The following is a 20,389-nucleotide window of genomic DNA, read 5'->3' on the forward strand; positions in this document are numbered from 1 at the left end:
GCTTGCCTGAGCCGCGGAAGACGACCCGATGCTGTTCACAGCATTCCTGCGAACCCGTCAACCGGCGGATTTGCTAATGGCACGGGTGCCGTTTATTGAGGGGAATACAAGCGTTGGCAGTGAACTACAATCTGGTGCCACGATCCACTGTGATGTCATTGATTCTGATTGCCAACAGCAAGCAACTCACTAGAGGAAGAAGGTGGGCACTACAAGTACCAGCAGGCCACTTCGAGGGCCACGCCCACTGAGGCGGGGTGTTTGGAATTCAAAAAAGATGCCGCCAGAAATGCCTTGCTGTTGCCTTCAAGCCCTATGCCCCTGAGGAAGTGATACACGAAACGCGTCGGGAATGGACTTTTGAATTTGGTGGACTTAGTTGTGATTCACGCTGCTGCTTCCATCAATAAACAGATTTTGGCAAATACTTACCTGTGGTGCGGCGCCTTCCACAGCAGGCAACTTGGTGATGTTTGATGTTTAGCGGCTTGCCTGAGCTGCGGAAGACGACCCGATGCTGTTCACAGCATTCCTGCGAACCCGTCAACCGGCGGATTTGCTAATGGCACGGGTGCCGTTTATTGAGGGGAATACAAGCGTTGGCAGTGAACTACAATCTGGTGCCACGATCCACTGTGATGTCATTGATTCTGATTGCCAACAGCAAGCAACTCACTAGAGGAAGAAGGTGGGCACTACAAGTACCAGCAGGCCACTTCGAGGGCCACGCCCACTGAGGCGGGGTGTTTGAAATTCAAAAAAGATGCCGCCAGAAATGCCTTGCTGTTGCCTTCAAGCCCTATGCCCCTGAGGAAGTGATACACGAAACGCGTCGGGAATGGACTTTTGAATTTGGTGGACTTAGTTGTGATTCACGCTGCTGCTTCCATCAATAAACAGATTTTGGCAAATACTTACCTGTGGTGCGGCGCCTTCCACAGCAGGCAACTTGGTGATGTTTGATGTTTAGCGGCTTGCCTGAGCCGCGGAAGACGACCCGATGCTGTTCACAGCATTCCTGCGAACCCGTCAACCGGCGGATTTGCTAATGGCACGGGTGCCGTTTATTGAGGGGAATACAAGCGTTGGCAGTGAACTACAATCTGGTGCCACGATCCACTGTGATGTCATTGATTCTGATTGCCAACAGCAAGCAACTCACTAGAGGAAGAAGGTGGGCACTACAAGTACCAGCAGGCCACTTCGAGGGCCACGCCCACTGAGGCGGGGTGTTTGGAATTCAAAAAAGATGCCGCCAGAAATGCCTTGCTGTTGCCTTCAAGCCCTATGCCCCTGAGGAAGTGATACACGAAACGCGTCGGGAATGGACTTTTGAATTTGGTGGACTTAGTTGTGATTCACGCTGCTGCTTCCATCAATAAACAGATTTTGGCAAATACTTACCTGTGGTGCGGCGCCTTCCACAGCAGGCAACTTGGTGATGTTTGATATATATATATGTATATATGTGTGTGTGTGTGTGTGCACGTGTGTGTCTGTGTGTGTGTATATATGTATTAAACAGTGGTGGTCACCACTGTTTAGTCATAAATTGGTCAGAGTTTCCATAGAAAGAGCATTTTTTGTTTTGCTAATAACTTTGGCACCCTTTGACGAACCTTCATGAAACTTTCCTCAAAAAAGTTCATCCACCTCATCTCCATCCAGTACAGTTTCGGGGTGATCCATCAAGCAGGGGCTGAGAAAAAGGGGAGTACCAAAACGCCTTTTCCAAATACACATGGACCAAACTCAATTTTTATAGGTTCCAGTTATTTGCCCTGCTTACTTTTCTGCTGACAAAGTAAAAGAATTACAATTGTTTCATGTGAGAGTCACTGGGTTGCTATTACTAAAATGAAAAATTAAATAACGATTTAGATTTCTAGTATACATTTAAAACTGATAATACTTCACAAAACCCTACTGAAGCAAATATTTCCTTTCTAGTGGAAATTGAAAATCACAGAATTTGGCCACATTTATACTGCTTTGGCTTCCTGTGATATCAAATTAGTATAAGTGCAACCCCTACATCTAAAGTACTTTTCTATGAATCTTGCTCCTGCTATGCAAATCTGGCCTAAAACACCAAATATATCCCTGTGACCATGAACATGTCCCTAGGCTCCTAGTACTTACTTCAAATTCCCCTTCCCTGACATTTTGGCATTACATTCTTCCTCATCTGGTTTCCGCCAGATTTTCTCAGCATTGCTGCATTTAATTCCAACACAAGTAGTTGTACTTGTTCTTTAGTACAAGATGGAAACTACACAAAAACAGTACATTTGAAGCAAATGCTGCACAAAACAGAAAGAAAAGTAATGATGTGACTCTCACCTAAACACTGCTTACAGGGCACAGCAGTCCCTGTACTGCTTTCATACAATCAAAAAGTATATGCTTGGCAAAAGTCATTACTTAGCTCTCATCACACTGACTTCCTAATAAACACAATGAGCCTGAGTCAAACATATTCAATGGTAAGCAGATGTTATTTACATTTATAGTACCCTGACTTACTCCTGAATTACTGGTTTACTCCTGGAATCCAGGAGCCAGCCAAAGTACTACAACAATATGTCACAGCAAAACCTTTGTGAATTGGGCCCAATAGCCAGTGGGCACAGTGTAAAAAATACGAGGAGAAGAAAAGGAAAGCTTCACGAAAATATGAAACCTTGCTTTGTAGTCTTGCTAGAATTCGCAGGTCACTTTTTATGTTGCACTAGTTTCAATTATCCACACAGTGACCTACACAGTCAAACAACCAATGTTCTCCTGTAGCTTATGAACTTTTCTTACTACTTCAGCTGTTTTCTGTATCGCAGTACATTTTGACGTCATCAAAGCTCTTGCAGTCAGCAGGCTGCTTATTAATTCCTCAGCAGATTTCTTCTGCATGGCCAAGGAGAGCAGGGAAAGGCACAGATCAGAGATTGATAATGCATTATTCCATTCCTTTCTTGGTGCTGATAAAGTCTGGACCCATTTACACAATTTCTCTAGAGGGACTGGTCTTTCTAGAAGAGTGAGCGATGGAGAGATAATCACTAGTTATGCTAATCTCAATACAGTGCAACCAATGTGGCCACACATTAATATACTCGACGACTTGAACTGAGTTTAGTATGGTTTAATTATAAATTTAGAAATAAATCAATGTAGCTTAATCTCAAAATAATCATATAAAAGTACAAAAAGATCAGAATAAGTCCAAATCTCCGTAAGGGATTTACCCTATATAGTATAATGCAGATAACAAACTCCAAGATTATAATGCTGACGATCAGGAAAAATAAATGAAGTTTAAATTGCATCAGATGATTCTCTTTACCGAGAATGAGCAAACTATGTTTCCCTACACTACCATAACAAGGACAAACTTAAATTAAAAGTATTTGGGTATGGGCATGATCAGGAAAGAAAGAAGAAAGGTGTCAGCCGTCAGAGTCTTCAGTAGGAAACACTCAAACAATGGGTCTAGTACCAGGAAGCTAGCAGAAGCATGGGTCTGCTCTCTGTGAAAACTTAAGATGGACCTTCTCCCTCATTAAGTGCAGCACATAATATCAACTGCAGTCGAGTTGACACTCCCACGTGACTTCTTATTTGGAAATTTTCCATAGCTCTGGCATAACTGTATACTTTCACCACCTTTCCCACTTCGATAAGCCGTAATCTTCTCTCATCCTGGGTCATTCCTCTTGTCTCCCATGAGAACTACTGTCCTTGCTTGTTACTGCGATTTCTTCAGCTGGCTCCTTCTTCTCATGCCTTGCTATCAATTAAGACAAAACTCCTTTATTCCAACTAATGAGGCTTAGCCACACCAGCAGTGGAAACAAAATGAGACTAAGCATTCCGCATTGAAGGCTAAACACAGACAAAACGTGAGATTACAACTCGAGCTTGCACTGATACAGGGAAGGTTAGGCCAAAATAAAATGACACATAAAGTTAGGCTAATATACACATTAGGCCTCAATTTAACTTGGCTAGTGCACTACACTACAAATTAATGTCCATTTCTACAAAAACAAAATAAATGCAGTTTCTCAGAAGAATGAATAAAATGCAACAAATTATGAAAGTGTCATTGTAAATATACCTACACAAGATTAATTCGGGCTATATGTATGAATGTCAAATACTAGTTGCACACATCTTAGTTAATAATTTCACAATAAGACATTTTCATTATAATTTCTCCAGTCATATCAAAATTTGTAAGGGTTACATAACTTTATTAATCACATTCTATGCACCAATATTTAGTTGTGGAATACTTAAAATATGCAATATCGCACTCTCATTAGTATGATTAATTACTCTGAAATTTTGTTGACTCCGTATGATTATACACACTGCTAATTTATCTCAAATTGGATCAAGATTACACTTTCTCAGTATCATGAGATAAAGAAATGGTTAATGTAACATGTGCTTGGAATAATATGGTAGAGAAATCCCCACAACATATACCTTATATCCTTAGTAGAAAATCCTTTTTCAGTCAGTCATTGCCATTTGACTAAACAGAAGAGCAGCAGGATGGTGCATTAAATGTCCACCATTAATATCTTATCTGCTGAAATCAAATCTTAATGTGATGCAAACATATTCCCAGCCATGCTCGTACTTGATATGTAGTGGCAATGTCCTTCTGGGAAGAGACATTTTGGTGCAAAACAGACAGGGAGGAGATAGAATTAACAAACTGTTACATGAAAGAACAAATTCAAGTAAAGGGTAAAAGAAATAGGTGAGGCTCCGGAAACAAGGAAGGAAGAATTGATACTAGGAATGAACATGGGAGGGAAGGAATTAAAGCAATATTGTCTATAAATACTGTCTTCGTGACATTTTATGGCACAAAAAATGTAAACACTAACATCCAGTGATTTGGAAAACTTTGAAAAAGCAAACAGAATTGACTGCAAATAAAAACTAAAAAGGAGGTGCGACTTAGCACTGATCCAAAATGGTGGTATTTTGAGTGAGCTCTGCCGGCCAGAGCACTATCCTCACTGACAATCCTGCGCTGCCGCTTGCTTTTTTGATGGCATCGGGATGCGAGTGGCCAACCTTTGATACCCAGTGCTGGCGGAAACGGTTCGGTCCCACTGGACGCCTATCATATGAGGGTCGGAGGAAGATCACCCGGACTGGGCCTGCACTGATGGGCTTCCGCACTGGTCTCCTAGCACTTGCGGCGCAGTGCTGGTGTGTGCCACTGACTTGTGAGGGTAAGCCACTTGGCGCTGGACTGGACCGCCTGGATCGTGGTGGTGAGCAGCCATCGGTGTGGGAAGGGCTGGTGACAGCCGGTGGTGCCTTCGGCAGTGGAGCAGCCCATGGCATAGTCGGGGACTACTTACATCATTCTTGGGCTCGAGTGGAGAGGCCTTGTTGTCTCATGCTGGCACTGCATCCGGTCATGGGCAGTACTGACACGTGGTAGGGAAGTGTTTGCCTTCCGTCGTCTCCGGTTGGTCAGTAAGTGTTGTACACCTTATTTTGCTTTCTGCTGCTACCTGCTACACACCTCATGGACTTTTTCATAATTCTGCCACTTGTTTTCTCTACAGCAACATTGGAGACTTGAAACGCTGTGTAACTCTTGCTTGGGATTGATTACGGCAGGTGCTACGTATTATGTTGGCTGAGGGGGAGTATGTTCGCTGTCATTGGCCTGGACATCCAGTTATTCACAAGCATCTTCCTGGCACACTACCTCCTATTGTTGGTTACTAATTGACTAGTGATATATACAATGTAACAATGCACAAAACGGATGCTAAACAACAGCGCCTGACTCTTAAGTCTAGACAGCAGGCGGGGCAACCTGAAGCATCTGAAGACCAGCTTCCAAAGGTGACTCTCCCCCTGAGGAGGGCATTAAAACTCTAATTCTGGACTTGTGTACCAGTCTCAATGTTTTTGATTATAAATTAAATTTTCTCATTAGGCGCATGGATGACCTGAAAGACCGTATGGACAAACTGCACATAAAATTATCGGATACTGAACAGCGCATCTCCGACATAGAAGACGTGCAAACGCAGCAGGGCAAGACTTTGGCAGACTTAAAATCTGAGCTTTGCAAGGTGCAACTTAAAAACAAAGATTTGGAAGCCAGATCTAGGATAAATATTGTTCGAATTCTTGGCATTCCTGAATCTACTGCTATGGGGCGTACAGAGGATCACATTGAGAAGCTCATCATCGCTTTGTTTGGTGCCTAATGCTTCTCTCAGGCCTTTGTGATCAAGAGGGCACATCGATCTTTCGCCCCTCGACCTGTCCCTGGAGCCTCTCCTAGGCCCATGATTGTTAAGTTTCTAAATTATAGAGACCTTGATCAAGTGCCTTATTTGGCGTGAGAGGCTAAGGAAGTGCGCCTTCATGCAATCAGTCCAAAAAGCTTGCAGAAAGTTATTTTCAGTGAAAAAGAAACTGCAGGAGCATGGAATAGCCTACGTCACGTTATACCCAGCTAAATTGCATTTTACTGGAAGGGCAAACAATAATTCTTCACTGATCCCGCCCCATCACTAACGTTCTTGCAGCAGTCTTCATCACCAGGAACATCACCACCTCACTCAACGTCTAACACCAGATCCTCTCTGGATGAGGTGGAATGACTGACCACACTTGCTCTTCTATTCCCAGGCCACCACGTTTAAGCCACTCTGGTCATTGCCATCATTTGGCCCGGAATTCTGTCCAAAGTGACTGAACTTGCACTAATAATGTTTGTTGTAGTCTCTCCGACATGTTGTTGGGCTCCAACTGTTCACCTTATCTGAGTTCTTCTGGGTATTGAAATCTGCATTATGCTCTTGTCAAACGGTTGGCTGATGATATATATATTTGTTTTAGTTTGTCCTCTGGCCACCCCAGCTTCATGCTGCATGATGTAATCTGTAGTATAGCTTGCAAACATGTTTCCTTTTCTTCAATGGTTGATTGGTTTTCCTGTTTGGGTATGTCACTGGGTCTTGGTGTTGGTGGGGGGTTCTCAGGCAGTTTGGCAATACAACATGCATTGTTCATCATCTGGTATCATGTCAAGAGCATTCTTAAGCATCTTCACCAACATTATATTCTTTAAGTCTCAAGGTGCACACACATGGGCACTCTTGATTTTCCTATCAAATTTTTTACTTGGAATGACCAAGGCCTTAATAATTACCGGAAGTGCCGCCAGATCTTGCCATATCTCAATCAGCATCAGGTTGACATAATCTATTTGCAGGAGACTCAATTATTACCTGGGAGGAAGTCTGGTTTATATGCGACATGGGGCCCCTTTAAATATTTTGCATCCTACGTCTCCTACTCCAGAGGGGGTCGCCATTATAATACGTTCAAAAATTCCCTTCCACCACCTTAGGTCCCTTGTTGACCAGGAAGGCCGGTATCTTCTAGTGCAGTGTTTTATTGGGTGCACACATGTTACATTATTTAATGCATATGGACCTAATGTAGAATGCCCTGATTTCTTCCTCTCCGTCCTTAAGAACATCCTGGAAGTCGAACCACATTCAATTATCTGGGGGGGAGGTCATAACCTTGATTTAGACATTAATCTGGACTGCTGTGACTGTCATGAGCACCACCTTACCAAGTCCCGCTCTGCCTTTGTTGATATAATGGCGCAGTTTAATTAGGTGGACCTGTGGCGATCTCTACACTGGGGGTCTCGTGAGTACACTTTCCACTCCTCTGTACATAACACCTCCTCCAGGCTTGATTTCTGGGTGGGCCCGCGGGATGTCCTGAGGTGGACACGGGTTATTCAGCATCTAGGCTAAACCTTATCTGCTCACTCTCCGGTGATACTACATATTGCTGTAGCCAACAGATATAAGTGTCAACCTCTATGGCGCCTCCAATTCAAAAACTTACTGGATACTGTTTTTAAGGAACAAATTTGTGCTGCAATTAATGAATATGTTGCTATAAATAAGGACCCTGTTAGTTCTGTTAGGTCTGGTTCACCACCGAGCTCCAGAACTCCAAACACGCATGCCGGAAACTGGAGAAGAAATGGCTCCACGAACGCACACCGGACAGCCACTCAGCCCACAAGGTCGCCACCCGCAGATATCACCACCTCATCAGATTAGCCAAGAGATCCTCCTTCAAAGACCGCCTGGATAACAACGCACACGACAGCAAAGAGCTCTTCAGCATCGTGAAGGAACTATCCAACCCCAGCGCCAACACCAATGACGTCCCGCCCTCACAAGAACTGTGCGACTCACTGGCCACGTACTTCCACCGCAAGATCGCTGACATCCATGACAGCTTCTACACCACGACCGCCACAACTACACCGGACTCCACCCACCCTGCGAACACCACCCACACCATCCGCCTGACCTCCTGGGCCAACGCCAACGACGACGAGACATGCAAGGTCATGAACTCCATCCACTCAGGATCTCCGTCAGACCCATGCCCACACCATGTATTCAACAAAGAAAACGCAGCCATCGCACCCCAACTACGAAAGGTCATCAACATCTCCTTCGAAGCAGCGACATTCCCAGACAGCTGGAAGCACGCCGAAATCAACGCCCTCCTCAAGAAGCCCAAGGCAGACCCCAAGGACCTCAAGAACTTCCGGCCCATCTCCCTACTCCCGTTACCGGTGAAGGTCATCGAGAAAACGGTCAACATGCAACTGACCCGCCACCTCGAAGACCACAACATCCTAGACTCGTCCCAGTCCGGTTTCAGACTAAACCATAGCACCGAGACAGCCCTCATCGCCGCCACAGACGACATCAGGCTCCAACTAGACAATGGCGAAACATCAGCCCTCATCCTCCTAGACCTGTCAGCCACCTTCAACACGGTCTGCCACCGCACTCTAAAGACACGTCTCCAAGAAACCGGAATCCAAGAGAAGGCCCTCGACTGGACCACGTCCTTCCTCTCCGGCAGAACCCAGAGCGTCCGCCTCCCACCCTTCCGATCCGAAGCCACCGACATCATCTGCGGCGTCCCCCAGGGCTCAGCCCAACGCTGTTCAACGTCTACATGGCCCCCCTCGCACAAGTGGCCCGACAGCACGACCTCAACATCATCTCCTACGCCCACGACAACCAGCTTATCCTCTCCCTCCCCAAGGACCCGCACACCGCCAAAACCAACCTCCACGAGGGAATGAAGGCCGTCGCCGACTAGATGAGGAGCAGCCGTCTGAAGCTGAACTCGGCCAAGACGGAGGTCCTCATCCTGGGACCCACCCCCTCAGCCTGGGACAACTCCTGGTGGCTGACCACACTGGGAATAGCACCGACACCCACCGACCACGCACGCAACCTAGGATTCATCCTCGACTCCTCCATCTCCATGTCGAAGCAGGTCAGCGCCGTCTCCTCCTCCTGCTACAACACCCTCCGCATGCTCCCCAGGATCTACAAGTGGATCCTGACCGAAACCAGAAGAACAGTGACACAGGCCCTCATCAGCAGCAGGCTGGACTACGGCAACACACTCTACTCAGGCATCCCAGCCAAACACCTGCGTCGACTACAATGCATCCAAAACGCCTCCGCCCGATTGATCCTCAACGTCCCCCGCTGCAGCCACATAACCCCGCACCTGAGAGACCTACACTGGCTCCCCGTCAACAAGAGGATCACCTTCAAGCTCCTCACCAACGCACACAAAGCACTCCACAACGCCGGACCGACCTACCTGAACAGCAGACTCAGCTTCTACACCCCCACCCGCCAGCTCTGCTCCGCCAGCCTCGCCCTCGCCACTGTCCCCCGCATCCAACAAAAGACCTCTGGCGGCAGATCTTTCTCCTACCTCACCACCAAGACCTGGAACACCCTCCCGACCCACCTACGGCAGACCCAAGACCCACTCACCTTCAGAAGACTCCTCAAGACCTAGCAGTAGCGGCACCCCCCCCCCCCCCAGTGCCTTGAGACCCTCACAGGTAAGTAGCGCGCTTTGCAAATTCTTTGATTGATTGATTGATTGTTGCTAACTTCTGGGAGGTCCTCAATGTTGTTATCTGGGGGGACTGTGTGACTAAGGGGCACAGCATCCTTAAATCTATCAGGGGTAACCTTGCAAAACTAGAGGATGACCTTTGTTCCATGGAAGTGCGATATGATGAAACCAAGGATAATCAACTTTTACATACCGTGCATTTGCTCCTCCTTCAATCTCATGAGGAGGCTGAAAGGGAAATTAACTTTTTGGGTAAATACTCGTGGGCTAGAAGATATTAAGAGGGCAGCAGATCAGGCCACAGCCTGGTTATGCTACTTAAGCCTAAATGGGCCTCCAATAACGTTTATAATCTGGACACGGCTGATGGAAAAAAATAAAAACCAGAGTATATACTGTAGATGTTTGTAAACTTTTATCGATGGCTATACACCTCACAGTGACAGATGACTCCCGCAGACATATCTATTTATTTAAATAGGTTGACCTTGGCATGGCTGGATCGTGAGAAGCTCGAGCTCGTCTGTCAGCCTCTGACTGTCGTGGAGATGAAAACCATTATTATGCAATTGAAACGGGAATGCACCGGGGAATGATGGCCTCCCTGATGAATTTTATAAAACCTATGTGTCAGAATAGTTGCCTTTACTACTGGCGCTCTATGAGGAGGGATTTGAGGCAGGTCTCTTACCACAAACAATGCGAAAGTCTATTATAACCACTCTTCTTAAGCCTGATAAATCCCCGTCCAGATGTGAATCATACTGTACCCTCTCACTGATTAATGAGGACAGTAAGATCCTTGCCAAGATCTTGGCAAATCGCCTGATTCCACTAATGTCATGTCTGGTCCACCCCAACCAGTCCGGCTTCATACCTGGACGATCTACGGTGGATAATCTTCATTCAATTTTGCTCTCATGCATCAGGTGAACCAAGACATTCAAATTATTGCTGTGTTTTTAGATGCCAATAAGGCATTTGGCACTGTTGAATGGGCATTTTTGCTTATGGTGTTGTCCATCTCAGGCCTCGGCGGAGCATTTGTAAAATGGGTCCACCTTTTGTACACTGCCCCTTCGTCTCAGTTGCGTCTGAATGGTGGATTGTCTGCATCACGTCAAATTGGTAGAGGGATGCAACAAGGGAGCCCCCTTTCGCCCCTTCTTTTTGCTTTGACTGTGGAACCCTTGGCATGAGCCTCGCGTGAATTCCATTGTCAACGGGGAGTGAGCATGGGGTTGCGGCACAAATTATTATCCATGTATGATGCTATGCTAATTGTCAGGGATCCGGTGGTTAATCTGATTCCTATTGTTGAGGATATGGTGGAGTTTGGACGCTGGTCAGGCTTGTAGATTAACAAGGACAAGTCCACCATGGGCCCTTTGACCAGCGATGCCACTAGACCAGAAATGTTGAATATGCTACCATGGCGAACTACGCCCATCAGATATCTAGGCATTCTTTACCATACAGACATCCCCACTGTGACCCGAGAAAATTATGGACCCTTCATGGACAGTCTGCAGGTTTAAGTTGATCGCTGGATCACCCTGCCCCTCTCCTTGGCCCCTCCTCCATATCACAAGGGGGGGCTTTGCTACCCCACATTTCGAAGTGTATTATCTGGTGACGCAGATACAATTAATTCATCACTGGTTTCATAATTATCTACAGGTGTCTCATGAGAGATGCTTGATTTTCCCCACTCCCTGGCCTGCTGCGCCATTTGTGACCTTTCCGAGGCCTTCCAGAGAGATCCATACTGTCCACTGCACTGTTTGGGCCTGAAATAGACTGGCTTCTCTGTGTGGTGTCTCAACCCTGTACTCTCCCTTGGTGCCTATTAAGTTCTATCACAAGCTGCACTTGAGTTATATCCCATGACTGCCAAGAGTTCTTGCACAGAAGGGCATTGAGACACTAAGCAATCTGTTTGGGTAAATTACCTGCTACAATGTTGGGTGTGCTAATCCATGGTAAACTCTCTCAAGAAATTTGCTGTTAGTTCATTGGATTCCAGGAGGAGCCTCCGACATTTTCTGTTCTAACAGTATTGCTGTCTAATCTGCAGTCTCACAAATTAATTACCAGACTATATACTGCGATGATGAAGCTTGAGACTTCAGAGGCCACCCAGACCCGCCTGGCATGGGAGAACAATCTGGGTCATGGTATCTCCAATGAACTATGGACATTTTGTTGTCAGCAAACACAGGAGGTATCTCTTAACAGTAGATACCAACTTATGCAGTACAAGTTTGCATTAAGGGCATACCTCTCACCTTCAGACTGCGTGATATTATGGCACAGAGGATACTAAATCTAAGAGATGTGCGACTCGGGGCAGACTTTCTTCACTTGGCATAGTCCTGCTCAGCACTGGTTACATTTTGGATTCGTGTGAGCACTGCCTTGCTAGACATGACAGATAATGTTGTTCATCTGACTCCGGTGAATATTTTGTTGGGTTATGTCAAGGAGGTACCTAAGAAATGTCACATATTTACGGCCACCGGCCTACTATTAGGTAAACATAGGGTGGCCATGATGTGGGGGGGTACAGGGAGCTCCAAAATTTCAGGAATGGTTAACGGAGGTCATTGTGTGAGGATTGGTCTGAGACCTATGCTGCATCCCTTCCGCCGGCTTCTCCCCCAGAGACTTTTGGGACCCTCTGGGATCCTACCTTTTGAAAACACAGCCTGTGTGATGGCCCACCTATTATTGTATCGCCAATTTTATGTTCTTTGCAACTTGATGTAGGGATTTTCTTGACCTGCTTCGGCATTTCAGGATGTATAACTTGCTATAAATGTAATGAGGCACTTGGACGTGCAGGTCTTCCCGCATATGTATTTCAATTAGTATTGCCATTGTGAACTGTGTGTGTTATTTGACCAATATCAGCTGTCAATAATGTTCAGTTTGTTTCATGCTGTGTTCTACTATGCCGAACTGTCGTTGGTATTAGTTACAAGTTGTACACTTTGAATAAAGCAAGAAAAAAAATGTAAGGTTAAAAAAACTAAAACAGGAAAGCCTAATTGTGGATGATGAGGGTGAGCTCACTGGATCTAGCTAGCTGGGAAACGTTTTCCGTTCCTGCTTTATAGGAGGGTGGTAACTGAGGATCTGCAAAATAATAGAACATCCTCCATTTGTGTCTTCAGCACATTGCCATACTTGTAGATGCCTTCATGGCTTTCCTCAGCAAGTTAAACTGCTGCCTTCCCAATCAAGTGCACCACGAGATAGTTAGATGGGCAGGGAAGGTGTGTTGGACTGTCACAGAAAAGCGTTCCTAACAGGTTGGGATAGAATAAATGTGTGGGCAAATGCAATGTATCTTGACAGTCATGGTACATTTCCATGGGAGAATTTCCATCATGCAAAACAAACATTAGCAGAATTTACGGCAGAGTTAACAAAATGCGGCAGAAAAGGGAAACTTTGAAGAAGAAACCCTGCAGAGATTTCAAAATGCAGAAGGAATTCCTTTGCAAGACTGCCATTCTGGTAGACAGACAGTCTGCTAACAGACTGCAGTGAAATGAAGGATTGCTAGAGGAGTAACCTACCCCAGCCTCCAGCCAACATTATGCAGGAGCTAATTTTCTTACTACCTAAGAGCGGTTTAAGAGAGGGAATAGTGGATGCTAGAAGGTAAAAAAGCAGTGTTAAGATATGGATATCCAGCTACGTTACATATGGAGAACGAATTACCATCTGATAATGAAAGCAAAGATGCATGAAATGTCGAAGGCCAAATGTTATGCCAATTAATTCTGATTTACATTATTTTTTATGGGCCAGGTTGTGTTTCAGCTATTCTTGAAATAAATACATTAAAAAAGGCAATTTGGTATATTTCCTTCAGACTGGCTAATGCATGACTAACAGAGGAAATGATTGAAATATACATTTTCTGACTGCAGAAAAGTCACCAAGGGCTGATCACAACAGGCCCATATATCTGTGATCCCTGCACATGAGCCTACTTGCACAGAGATTGCAATTATAAGTGGTGCTATGCTTGTGGCACCTGATAATCGCTGGGTGCAATAAAGTGTGTACCCTTCGTTAAATTCCAGCAGGTCAAATATACCAAAATTGATCAGGGGATACATTCTGAACCTCTGGATGTCGGATTTTATCGAGACAGATAAATTAAGACTATCTCTCTAGAGCAATTGTAATTGTTTTAACACGGAAATGAATGACCCTCAGAATGATAAAGTTAATATGGCAATTTTAGATCATTCAGAAAATTCACTGATATTGTACGAACAGAATCTATGCTCAGGGAGGCCCGGAAAAGACAGAATTTGTGCAGTGCTTGATGATATTGATGATACCTTATCACTGATCATTAGAAGACTGATCTTTCCAAGGAACCTTGCCAGGGAAAACTTGAATAACTATCAACTGCAGTGCGTTGTGTTTAGACACTTGGAAGATAACTTAACAATACCTAGGAAAGTAGCATCTATCGTATGAGATTATATTTACAAATGATTTTCTTTTACTCAAACAGGCTGCGATAGCAACATACTCAGGCTGGCAAATTGCATACATCCTTTGGGGTATGTTAACAAAAATATATATAATTCTAAAATTACAATGCTCTTTGGATTTTTATATTTTTTAACTTGTTTATACTTTATTTTCACAGGATATCAAGTCAATCATGTGATCCAGTGTCTCATAGGACTGGCCATCATGTACATTTTTGTAGTGCCCATCACAGACAACCGAGCATTGGAAACGCTGAAAGGCTTGGGGATTTCATTGTAAGTGTGCATAACTTAGTCTACATTTAATCAAATCTTTTTGTCATCCGTTGGCAATCTTAAGTATATTCTTAGGTCATTTATATTTCATAAATATCAATCTCTGTTAAGTGAAAAACGATTCACTAAGAACTGCATACAAAAACAAATCCTGCAGACCATCTGCATATGCCCATGGCCTTTTAGACATATGGTGGGGAAAGAAAGAAAGAAAGAAAGAAAGAAAGAAAGAAAGAAAGAAAGAAAGAAAGAAAGAAAGAAAGAAAGAAAGAAAGAAAGAAAGAAAGAAAGAAAGGAAGAAAGAAAAAAAAACACACTCCAATTGGCAATGAACTGCAGTCAGAAATTTCAGAATCTTCATTTGTTTTATTTTGAATTGATGCATGTCTGCTCTTCTACCGAAAAATTGGCACCCATGGAGATCTATTAAGAACCTTCCTTCAAAAAGTGACAATTGGGGAGAAGCTAAAATGGCTGTAATCTCATTTAAGAACTCTCTTCCTCTACAACTCCCCATCCATCCATCCTACTCCCATTTGCATCATCGTATTCAATTAACAAGAGCTGGTGTATGTTTGCAGACACTCTGAAGATGTTGTTGGATTCTTACGTTGAATATGATTCCTGATGGTAGAGCTCTTGTTAAAGGAAGGGAAGGATTCTCGGCCCTCTGCATGACAGTAGAATACTTGACCTGAATCTCTTGCTCTCTTTGGGTGTGTAGGGTGGTCTTACATTCCTGAACCACCACTTTACAGTGAGTGTTGGATAAGGAAGAAATTAAAGGCCTGCTTTCAAGTTCAGAGCATTAACTAGCCATGACCTAACCACTACTGGCATCACTGAGGTTTATAAAATGTTTGCAGCTCTCATTTATAGTATCCTTTTTCATAAACCCAATCAGCCAGAAGATAAAGGACTGCTCTCCCCTCCCTCAGATTTTGGTGTTAAACAGCAGCTGGAAGGCCTAAGAATGATTGCTACATCAATGTCCCAGGTCAGCTACTTTCTTCTAAAGCACTCATTTACTTGGAAAACTCAATGGCAACAGTGGAAGGCTGAATACAAAGAGAAGGCACAAAATACTCAGTCTTAACTGGGTAAAAGCATTGGTGAGAACAGGATCCATTGGGTAGATCTTGGTTAGCATCGTCTAATTGCCACTCATGGTTCTACTGAACAAAATTAGGAGCATAGCGGCATGACTTGATGTTCTTAAATGCTATATATCTGAAGCCCTTTTGAAATGCAGCAATTTGCAGGTCAGGAGTCATTTGGAAAATAGCTAAAATGAAAGCAGTATGTTATGGATTTGTGTAATAAAGTAATTAGTCAAACTGAAGAGAGGCCTGTAGCAATTAACAAATCCTGGATGCTGAAAAATAGGGAAAAACAGGCTACAATTGAGTAATGGCTTCACCGAGATAATCCTACAACACCATTGGGGGCATGTCCTGGAAACATGGGCAACAGGACGTGAGCCCCTGAGCTCCCGGCCAGCCCATTCACATAATCCTGCTAAATCCTGACAAATCCTGCCTGCAACATAAGGGACATTGACATCCTAGAGCAGCTAAGAGCCGTACTGGATATCAGGCGAAAACTGCTATCGAGCGCTTAAGTTTGCGTAAGTGGCATGGCTGTCCCAGGGACCTGGACGCAGCTGCGGCATCAAGCTGCCGGCGGAGATCACCGACCGGCCCTTGCCAATGGTCTGTGAGACTGCAGGAGGCCTTGAAAATGCTCCGCTCAGACCCATGGCTGCCCTGGTGCCTGGCTGGTGCGCGGAGGTGAGGTGAGCCCCCTGTTGGAGTCAGCCGGGAGCACCAGTGTCAGTGGTACGATCCCGCTCCCCCCTTCATCACCTGCGCAACTGACGGAGTGCCTGTCGGAGAGGGGGCCCCCGGGTGTGGGAGCTGCGGGGTGCCTCAGAGGGTCTTATGGGCCCAGAGCTGACTGCCATGAGGGAACCCTGAGAGTGGCAGGGCAGCAGTCACTAAGGCGGCCCTCCCTCGCCCTGCTGCAGTGCGGCTCTTCAGGGTGTGCCACAAACAGCCCAGTGCTGGTGGCTGCCAGTGCCCTGCAGCGGACCCGGAACATTTGCCCCGGTACCCGCCCGGCAAGGAGGGGGCCCAGGGAGAAAGAGCTCCACAGTGATCCAGAGAGGCCGCAGACCCAGTACAGTTTGCCGCAGGTTGGACCTCTAGGGAATTGGAGCCACAATTTCTGAGGCAGTCCACCCTCCTCCTGCTGCATTGCGGCTCCTTGCAGCACGCTACGACTGAATCATCCATAGCCGCCTCCGGCACCATGCGGTGGGCCTGGAGTGCTTGCTCTAGTGCCCTGAGTAGAGGTGGAGGTGCTTGGCATCCCCTGAGTCAGCCTCAGGGTTGCACTGGTGTGTCCCTCTGGATGGTGCCTGGGAGCATGCACCAGCCTTCATTCTCAGTAGGGCATCTATGGACTTGTCACTGGTGCGCCCTCAATTGTTCCCAGTGGTGGCATTTGGACAACTGCCCTCAGTTCTTAAATCGACAATCGGTGATTGAGGGGTCTGCCCAGTCACTGTTGAGGACTGGTGTGGCCTGGCTTTTCTCAGGCCTTGTCTGTGCTACCTGGCGGACCACCTGGGAAATCTTCTTGGCAATACTGGGACCAGTCCTCTCCAGAGATGCTATCAGGGGATGAGGCAACTTCCTGGAACTGTAACAGTCTGGTCCCCATGGGTGCGCTCAGGTCTAACACATGTCTTTTCACAGGGTGAGCGTTCAGGGCCACGCTCTGCTCCACACTCGCCTCCATCAATTCAATCCATGCCTCGACTGGAGCATTGTTGCTCCGGCTGATGAAGTGACACTGCTGTGGGGTCCCGGACGGTAAGGCACGATCGCAAGGGTGGTATAGGAGCTAACAGCGCTATTTTGCCCCCCCCCATATCATTGCGAGGTCTTCAAATCTTGACAGACCTGGTTGCTGTGGCCCGTCTGCCACCCTGTTTCGGTGACCCCGAGAGATGGGTGGAGACAGCCTGCTGCCCCTGGAGATTTCAGTGGCAGGAGTAGCCTTACTCATCTGGAACCCGGAGGTGAGGAGGACCACCCCTCCCAGGTGATTATGGGTAAGAACAAGCCAGCACGCTCAAACCCAGCGAGCACCATAACCTAATACACCACACAACGCCAGCCCACCCAAAGAATAACATGGCAGACAAGACCGAGTGAATTGAGTAAAGCATCGGAGGGTGACACAGAGCCCTCCAGGGCTGAATTACTCACAGCAATTCAGGATTCCCTAACCCCACTTGAACATAAGATAGAGACAGTGTCAGTTGATGTTAATCTTTTGCGGGCAGACCTACAGAAAGTTGTGAACAAAATCACGACTCCAGAAGACAACATTGCAGAATTGCAGATGGAAGTGGTTGTCCTCAAACATCAAATAGCCCAGATGACCACTGTCACAAAGGAGCTGGAACGGCGAGCAGAAGATACGGAGGGCTGCTCCCGGTGCAGCAATATTCGTGTCCAGGATTTCCCCGAGAGAGCTCCACCTAAAGGTTCCTAGAGGACTGGGTGTGGACTGAACTTAAGCCGCAGGGCCTATCTGACTTTTTCGTAGGGGAAAGATGCACAGAGAACTTGTGCCACCACAACCACCACCTGGGGCTTCTCCGAGGGCCATCATAGCCAAAATCATCAACTATCCCGACAGGGACTGCATCCTTCGAGCAGCTCATGAGGGATCAGCCCCAATCTTCGGCAGCAGCAAGATAACCATCTATCCAAACGACACTAAGCAGGTGCAGGTGCAATGCAAATCCTTTCTTGGAGTCAAACAAAAACTGAGGGCACTCCAGCTTCAATATATGATTATGTACCCTGCGGAGCTGAATGTTCTTTCACAAGGGAAAGCACATTTCTTTGACTGACATTAGGAGGTGTGAGAATGGGTAGAAATCCTAGGCGATGCCACCACACTCGGGACACAGCAAAAAGCAAACCTGGGGCACCTGCACCAGGGGAGAGCCACGTCAACGCAACCCAGCCTGGGACAACCCCAAAACTACCCCACTGGGCGACTGGAGGGTCATGGTCTAAGAGGACGGCACCATGCAGCTCAGTGCCATGGAAATGCAGGCGGTGGCCCAGGATGTCTATATGCTACCAGCGACTGATAGAAATGAGAATGGGGCTTTGAGCCCCATGCTGACACTCTGGTCACCCAGGAGGAGGCGAGTGGAGAAGTCTGAATGGGAGAGTTGATGTTGGTACCTCTCAGGTAGCACAACTGTATGCCTGCCAAGTAACTTGAGGGGCTTGAGAGTTGTTGGGGATGAGTGTGAAGGGACTGACCATATTGTGTGGTGGTGGGAGGCCTAGCTCCATTGTGCTGACCTCTGGGACACAAGAGTGTGCAGCCAAGATTAAAGATGGGGCGCGGGAGAGCCCTGGTTGAGAATGCTCTGGGATGAATGGAACTAATTATGAATCAATTGTATGAGAATGACTGGCTGGGAAGCTGACCGGTGGAGTAAGTTAGCCAGTCCCTGATGGATTGGCTGGAATGCTGTGCATGTGCTGGCACATGCATGGGGTGGGGATCTATAGTCGAATTGCTGAACTATGTCTGTGCGGGCTTCATTATGCATTGTATGTTAGTAAAAATCCAATTGGTCGCACACTGCTCGTCCTACCAGCGTGTTACCCCAAAGCATTATTATCCATGAAGTCAGCATCAGCGAGTGCACCTCTGCCAGAGTATTAAGCAAAATTAAAGTCGCGTTGGCCATCCCTGGACACGTGTTTCGAGGTTATTACCTCTCGTCAGCCGGGAATAGGCATGTGTGTAGAGTTTCTGCGTAGGCTGCCAAAAATTGTTCTCAGGTCCAGTACCGCTCGTGGCATTCAGGTGCGTAACCATGAGCTCATCAGCCGCACCGGCTCAAGAGAGCCTGAATATTAACACAAATCCAATTGGTCGCACACTGCTCGTCCTACCAGCGTGTTACCCCAAAGCATTATGGTCCATGAAGTCAGCATCAGCGAGTGCGCCTCTGCCAGAGTTTTAAGCAAAATTAAAGTCGCGTTGGCCATCCCTGGACACGTGTTTCGAAGTTATTACCTCTCGTCAGCAGGGAATAGGCATGTGTGTAGGGTTGCTGTGTAGGCTGCCAAAAATTGTTCTCAGGTCCAGTACCGCTCGTGGCATTCAGGTGCGTAACCATGAGCTCGTCATCCCCACCGGCTCAAGAGACCCTGAATATTAACACAAATCCAATTGGTCGCACACTGCTCGTCCTACCAGCGTGTTACCCCAAAGCATTATGGTCCATGAAGTCAGCATCAGCGAGTGCGCCTCTGCCAGAGTATTAAGCAAAATTAAAGTCGCGTTGGCCATCCCTGGACACGTGTTTGGAGGTTATTACCTCTCGTCAGCAGGGAATAGGCATGTGTGCAGGGTTGCTGCGTAGGCTGCCAAAAATTGTTCTCAGGTCCATTACCGCTCGTGGCATTCAGGTGCGTAACCATGAGCTCGTCAGCCCCACCAACTCAAGAGAGCCTGAATATTAACACAAATCCAATTGGTCACACACTGCTCTTCCTACC

At 46.4% G+C, this 20,389-nt stretch overlaps 1 protein-coding gene across 2 annotated transcripts in view; it reads left to right on the forward strand.

Annotated features, from left to right (window-relative positions):
• LOC146866499 (stimulated by retinoic acid gene 6 protein-like) overlaps positions 1-20,389 on the forward strand; it is a 484,943-nt gene that overhangs the window by 370,389 nt on the left and 94,165 nt on the right. For both annotated transcript variants that reach the window (XM_085636593.1, XM_085636594.1), the window contains 2 exons: positions 14,528-14,576; positions 14,666-14,783. In XM_085636593.1, the coding sequence (XP_085492719.1) occupies positions 14,528-14,576; positions 14,666-14,783 (167 nt within the window). The remainder of the gene's footprint in view (positions 1-14,527; positions 14,577-14,665; positions 14,784-20,389) is intronic.

The sequence above is a fragment of the Triturus cristatus genome, chromosome 2_1 (assembly GCF_964204655.1).
Source record: "Triturus cristatus chromosome 2_1, aTriCri1.1, whole genome shotgun sequence".
Taxonomy (NCBI): domain Eukaryota; kingdom Metazoa; phylum Chordata; class Amphibia; order Caudata; family Salamandridae; genus Triturus; species Triturus cristatus.